The sequence below is a fragment of the Lepidothrix coronata genome, unplaced genomic scaffold (genome assembly GCF_001604755.1).
Source record: "Lepidothrix coronata isolate B3197 unplaced genomic scaffold, Lepidothrix_coronata-1.0 Scaffold41, whole genome shotgun sequence".
Taxonomy (NCBI): Eukaryota; Metazoa; Chordata; class Aves; order Passeriformes; family Pipridae; genus Lepidothrix; species Lepidothrix coronata.
Window position 1 is genome coordinate 3,899,789 of NW_016690221.1, and position 6,025 is coordinate 3,905,813.

General features: G+C 39.2%; 1 protein-coding gene across 1 annotated transcript; it reads left to right on the top strand.

Moving 5' to 3' along the window:
- Nucleotides 1-434: 434 nt before the first annotated feature.
- LOC108496593 (parvalbumin, thymic CPV3) lies at nt 435-3,423 on the top strand. The gene is made up of 5 exons (XM_017813439.1): nt 435-471; nt 655-722; nt 1,090-1,222; nt 1,650-1,759; nt 3,279-3,423. The coding sequence occupies exons 2-5, from the start codon at nt 662-664 to the stop codon at nt 3,302-3,304; spliced, it is 330 nt and encodes a 109-aa protein (XP_017668928.1). The 5' UTR covers nt 435-471; nt 655-661; the 3' UTR covers nt 3,305-3,423.
- Nucleotides 3,424-6,025: the final 2,602 nt, after the last annotated feature.

Sequence of the window (6,025 nt, forward strand, 5' to 3'; positions counted from 1 at the left end):
ACATTACTATTTTGCCTGGTGTCTCCTCAGCTATTTTTCCTTTACTTAGCTGAGAAAACTCTAAAGGTGAGCTGCTGACTTGAGAATAATTAAATGAAATTACTGTGCAGAGCTGCACCAGTAGTAAGTACAATAACCATTGTTCTAAGATTTTTCTTTTAATTGCTGAAATTACATATGGATGGACCTTATATAGATAAGTATCAGTTTTCTTTTTGTTCTTCAGAGCTGTTGGGGGAGACAACAGAAGCAAACTTTCTTACCTTTCCTTTTCCCACTGCATCTACTGTTATTTGTGTTGCCAGATGTCATGTGTTCCAGTTAAATTAATAGTTACACAGAGTTTAAAAACGTGCTGTACTTTAATAGGTTGAAGGTAAATGATAAAAAATTGGTAATCAACTCACAACGTGATTTATGTAAAGCGTCTCATTAAAGAGCATTATTTCAGCACTGAATTTTTTTAAGGAGGTAGTGTACTAAATCTTGTCCTTTGTTTAGGAATAGCAGAGATGCTGGTTTGATCAATTAGATTAATCTACTCCTAGAAGCCTTGTTATCCTTACAGCATTCTTCGAAACACAAGAAAACCAACTTTTCTGTAAGATGCATTTGCATTTCACAACTCTGTTTGCAATATACTCTTTTGCACAGGTTTAAAATGAGCCTCACAGACATTCTAAGCCCTTCGGATATTGCTGCTGCTCTGCGGGACTGCCAAGGTGAGGAAACAATTCAAACCCTCCAAATCGGTTATTTTGGGTAACACAGGGCAAGTTTGACTCAGGCCTGAAGGAATACTGAACAAGTGCGTACTTTAAACTGAATTCCATGATCTCTTTACTCAGCTGTCACAGAATGTTTGTTCATAACCGGTTTATCTTGGCAGTTTGCAGCTTATCCCCACGAGATTTTGTTTGATGTTTAGGAGGGTATGGGCCAGTAGGGCAAATTCATTCTCTCCTTGACAGGCTTCACCTATTGCTCGTGCTTAGAACAACTCTAATGTAACAAAGCAGCGCCCTCAGACCGTTTAGGAACAGTGAACAAAGTGGTCTGGGGTTAATTTTTTTATTAATTTATTTTCAGCTCCAGATTCCTTTAGTCCCAAAAAATTCTTTCAGATCAGTGGGATGTCTAAAAAGAGTAGCAGCCAGCTCAAGGAGATCTTCCGGATTCTCGACAATGACCAAAGCGGCTATATTGAGGAAGATGAGCTCAAGTAAGGATTTTATTAACTATTTAGATGTTATCAAGCTATCAGCACTTTTTACTTTCCAGAACTGTTCTGCAAATGTGAACACAAGTTATGCTAAATGTTGAGAAATCCTTCAGCAGATTGTGAAATTTGTATTTAAATAGATAATCCCTACAGAGAAAAACAAATTAGTAATACCTGCCTTTGATGCTTAGTATAGAAAAAAGTAACTCCCTGGGGCTGGATTTTGACAGCAGAATCAATTGTATCAGGGTTGGACTTACAAAGCAGGAATATACACAACTAAGATTTAGCTTATCAAACAAAGCAGTGTTTGAAGGACTTGGCTATTGAGGTGAATGATTTAGAGATAGCTATCAGTTTGATTATACAACAAGCATAGAAAAATAATATTGTGTGAAAATCTAAACCTAAGTTTTTTTCTTCCAAGGTATTTCCTTCAGAGGTTTGAGTGTGGAGCCAGAGTGTTAACCACCTCAGAAACCAAGACCTTCCTGGCAGCTGCAGATCACGACGGGGACGGGAAAATCGGGGCTGAAGGTATTGACTTGTTCAAATGCAGAACAAAGCTCCCTGGGGTGTGTTGTAATGATGTGTGATTCTCTTTTATGTTGATGGTACATCAATGTACCTCCTGTGATTTTACTGAAATCCTTGCAGGAGCAACCTTTTAAAGGTGGAAAAGGTCCCTGATCTTACAGGTTCATCTCTCTGCAGCTGCTTTGGCACAAGCAAGTCAAAAAAACCTGAGGAACTTTCCTGTTGCTTCTCACTCACAAATTTCCAGTTGTTCTGAAGGGAACTACCCCTTGTTTCTCCTCCCACTGACTGATGTAAGGCAGCACTGGTACCACTTGTAACACACAAATGCCACATCAAGAACAAAGAACCAGCTGTGCCCAGAGGAACCAACAGCACACACAGCAGCTCGTTTACAGCAGCAATTTCCCAACAGAAATTCCACTAGTCACTGACTGACATTTCCAATATGCAGGAGCCAGCAGCACATAGTCCCTTATTTGTTTTGCGTAATAAGGAGAACAGAATGATCAAGTGTCACTACTCCAACACAAGATCCCCCAGCAGGATCTGTTGGATGCTATTTGTCTTCAGTGGCAGGGTAAGGACCCGACAGGAAGGAGCAGCTGTTCTAGGAAGCAGCAGGTTGCACTCACCGCTGCAAATGTTGGTGGGATTTAATGGCTGCTCAGTGCAGAAACCTCCTGATCTCCTCATTCCCTATTTCTGAGCCCTATTTTGAACATGAAGCACACTCACACAAAAGGCTGGCAGCCAATGGCACTGTCCTGTGAGAGCAGCAAGTGCCCAGGCCAGCATGAAAGAGGCTTAGGGAATAGCACGCAGGGAATGTGCTGGCAGGCAGATTCCCCAGCTCACTGCACCAGCAGGACAGAGCTCTTCTGTTTCTTTCTTTGGAAGGAATTAAATCCAGTTCCTTAGGAACTATGCCAGAATAAACACACATGATTTATGAAGCAATCCATATACTAATATAGTCATTCAGGACAGGACTGATCAGACACTAATTCACTGAAGCCAAACATTTAAAAGACCTTTCAATAACAGTATCTTATTGCACAACACAATACTCCAGGATCATACCACGTGGAACTGCACAATTTTTTGGCTTTAGACAGTGCTCTAAATCAACACTTCTCAGCTATGGAAGTGTTACAAACAGCTAATAAAACACACGGACTCACTTTTCAATTTTTTTTTTAGTTCAGCTCTTAATTATTTCTTACTCAAATTCTACATAAGCCATTCCAGTATTTTTGCCTAGGATTAGTATTATGCAGAGAGAAGGCTAAAGCTACCCTGAATATTTTATTACTCCCTGTAAGTGTCAGCAAAACACTGCCTTTCCACCTGCTGTTTAGAAGAGGATGTTTAGGCAATGCCTCTTTTCTCTGGTCATCTATCAGGGAACTGTTTTCTGTTCATTCCTATTCTAAATCTCTTGATATGTTACTAATCTTTTCCTGCTAATCCTTTCATATTAGTATTTCTACTGTAAATAATCTCTTATCTTTCACAGAATTCCAGGAAATGGTGCAGGCTTAGAGATTCAAAAGGACCAAACAAGATAGAATTGGGACGAATCTGCACGAGACACTCCAAACCCTTGAAAATCAGAAGTCCCTTGTTTATCTTGACAGTGTCTGTTATTTGTTCATCGCCTTAGTAACAAAATGAAACACTGATTACTGATTTTTTTCATTGTGTGGACCACTCACATTGTTCTAAACTCTATTTAGCAGACACTTCCCTTAAAAATACCCAATAAAAATTAATCATATACTGTAGCTTGTGTCTGTTCTTCTGTCCCCTAAACTGAAATGTGAATTCTTAAACTAAAAGTGCTCATCCCTCCAAGATCTTGGTCTTATCAGACCTTTGTATATGGGATATCTTTTGAAATTAGTGAGAGTTCCTCCTGGATTAAGCCTAAATTCTCAGAACACTCAGATGTCCATCAAAGACTAGGAGCTCAGATGCAGTTGTGAGGTAGGTGAGGATAAAATCTCTCACTGACTTCCAAGTGAAGAGCAGTCACACATTTTTGCTTAAAAAGTGGCTTCTGAATGAGATTGTTGCAGTTTCAAACCACTTTTTTGCATTAGCCAATTAATAGATGAGGAAAGTAAAACCCACATGCTTTCCTGCAGAAAGAATTAAAAGGAAAGCCACGTGGACTTGAGGTTTCAGACAACTGTGAGGTTCTAAGAAGCAGAGGGGAAGCAAAAGATATCTTCTTGGTGGTATTCTCTAGTTTTCTCAATAGAGAGGACTAAAAGCGTGGAGGAAGAAATTGTAACAAATGCATGTTGAGAAAGCTCCAACATCCTCTGCCTGGTGTTTCTGGGCTATGACTGACATATTAAAAATGTCCTTCACAAACACAACCATCTCTGGGGATGCTGATGCTTTGATATGCTGGGCCCTTTGCTCTCTCCCAGCCTGTGTTTTGCAAACCTAACAAAAGAGTAATTAAAAATTTTCTGTTGGCTTTCAAACGTGTTCATCATCAAAGCAAAAGCAATCAAATACATTAAAATTCTCCTTCACTCAGTGTGAAGAAAAGTTCATGCAATGCCATTCTCCAAGGCACCCTACACACCTACACCAACACAAATTCCATAAGGATTCCTCCCTCAGGACTCCTCTATGTGCTCTCTGCAGCTATTCACTCTTTTGGGAGCCAAGCATTGGCAAGCCAGCCAAAAATACCTACTGCCTTTTGAAAAAACACGTATCTATTAATCCACAATTCTTAACAGCTGACAAATGAAAACAGATTTTTTTGTCCCATTTCAAAATGTTTTTGAGCAGCTTAATTTGCCACACAAGTTGTTTGTAGAATTTCATATGGCACTCACATCTTTTCTCTTACTGTGCAAAATTCACACAAACTGATAAAAAATTACCATTGAATTTTAAGACTCTTTTTTAATGTTATGAAATACACTCAGCTGGCATAAATTTCTAGAGTATCAGTGACTTAAAGAGAGCTACTCAGATTTACAAGCCAAGGGTCTGACCATGAGGAACTGACCCACAGCAATTCTCATAGCATGGGGTAGATGTCATAGGATAGTCACAAGAAATAAAGTGTGTTCTTGGCAATGAAATCAGTCTGATGACAGAAGGGTCTTGGAGTAGTTCACATGTAAGTAACAAACAAAGTGCTCTCCATTTCGCTGACAATTAGGTGTCCTGACCTTGACTAATCACGTTGCATCAGGCAGGCAAATGCATGTGAAATAAAGAATTTTCCAGGTGCTGTTACACTCTGAACTCTAGTTCCCCTCAATGCCTCAGCCTTTGCACCATGAACCTCGACAAAGAAACCCAGAGGCAAAGCACAAATTCTGTTACCCTCCACTAAGATGTAACATGCTGGAGCAGGTCACTGGCACAGGTAGTCAGAGCATTCCTGCAGTGCCCTGGCCCTTAACAAATTTGTGAGCAAAATTAGAATCTCCTTCATTTCCCAGAAAAAAGAACATACCTCAACTGTCTGCATCTGAAGTTCCTGTAAAACAACAAAATGTACTCAGGTTCAACCAAGAGGCAACAAACAAAAAGGAACCACTTTTTGGCCTGACATGAAATTTTAACTAAATTGTATGTAAAGGCTTCAGAAAAACGTTGTTGTTCATTACTAATCCAAAACATGTCTCAATTATTCATTTATAACTTATTACTGTATAAAAGTTTTGCACTACAGCACCAAACAGAAAAAAATAAACTTACTCTACTTGAGATATTCTGAGATCTCTCTGACATCCAAAACATTGCAGTTAAAGACTCTTTCCAAGCATTTCTATCAGGAAAAAGAGTACCTTAAAAAACCTCAATAGTACAGCACCTACCCCAGTAGATTACTGCTCTTTGTGGGAGAACATTTTAAGTAAAGAAACACTTGCTGACTTGTAGGATTTCTGAAGTAGAAGAAACTTGTAAAGTTAAAACAACTTATTCCTTCCCTGGGATCCTTGAAACACTAGATGATGTTTTGGAATGCTTTTATAACACATGTGATAGTGATAACAAACTGGATTTACTCACTGACAAAGATACTTGTCTGCTCTCTGGCCTAAACCAAAATACTCCTTCTGGAGACATGGCGTGTAGAATTCCAACTGCTTCAAGTAGGCACTTGTAATTGAGAAAGCTCCTGGGCAGGGTTTTATTGACCAACAAGGAAGGAAAAACTAAAGATGTTGGCCATATTTAACCCCCATTTAACATACAGATATGGGTATAAGCATATTTTTAATG

What these genes read in the sequence shown, in the direction of transcription:
- LOC108496593 (XM_017813439.1), top strand. Translation starts at nt 662, where the DNA reads ATGAGCCTCACAGACATTCTAAGCCCTTCGGATATTGCTGCTGCTCTG. An exon ending in ATTGAGGAAGATGAGCTCAA is followed by an intron (nt 1,223 to 1,649) that starts GTAAGGATTTTA and finishes TTTTCTTCCAAG; the next exon opens with GTATTTCCTTCAGAGGTTTG. An exon ending in CGGGAAAATCGGGGCTGAAG is followed by an intron (nt 1,760 to 3,278) that starts GTATTGACTTGT and finishes TATCTTTCACAG; the next exon opens with AATTCCAGGAAATGGTGCAG.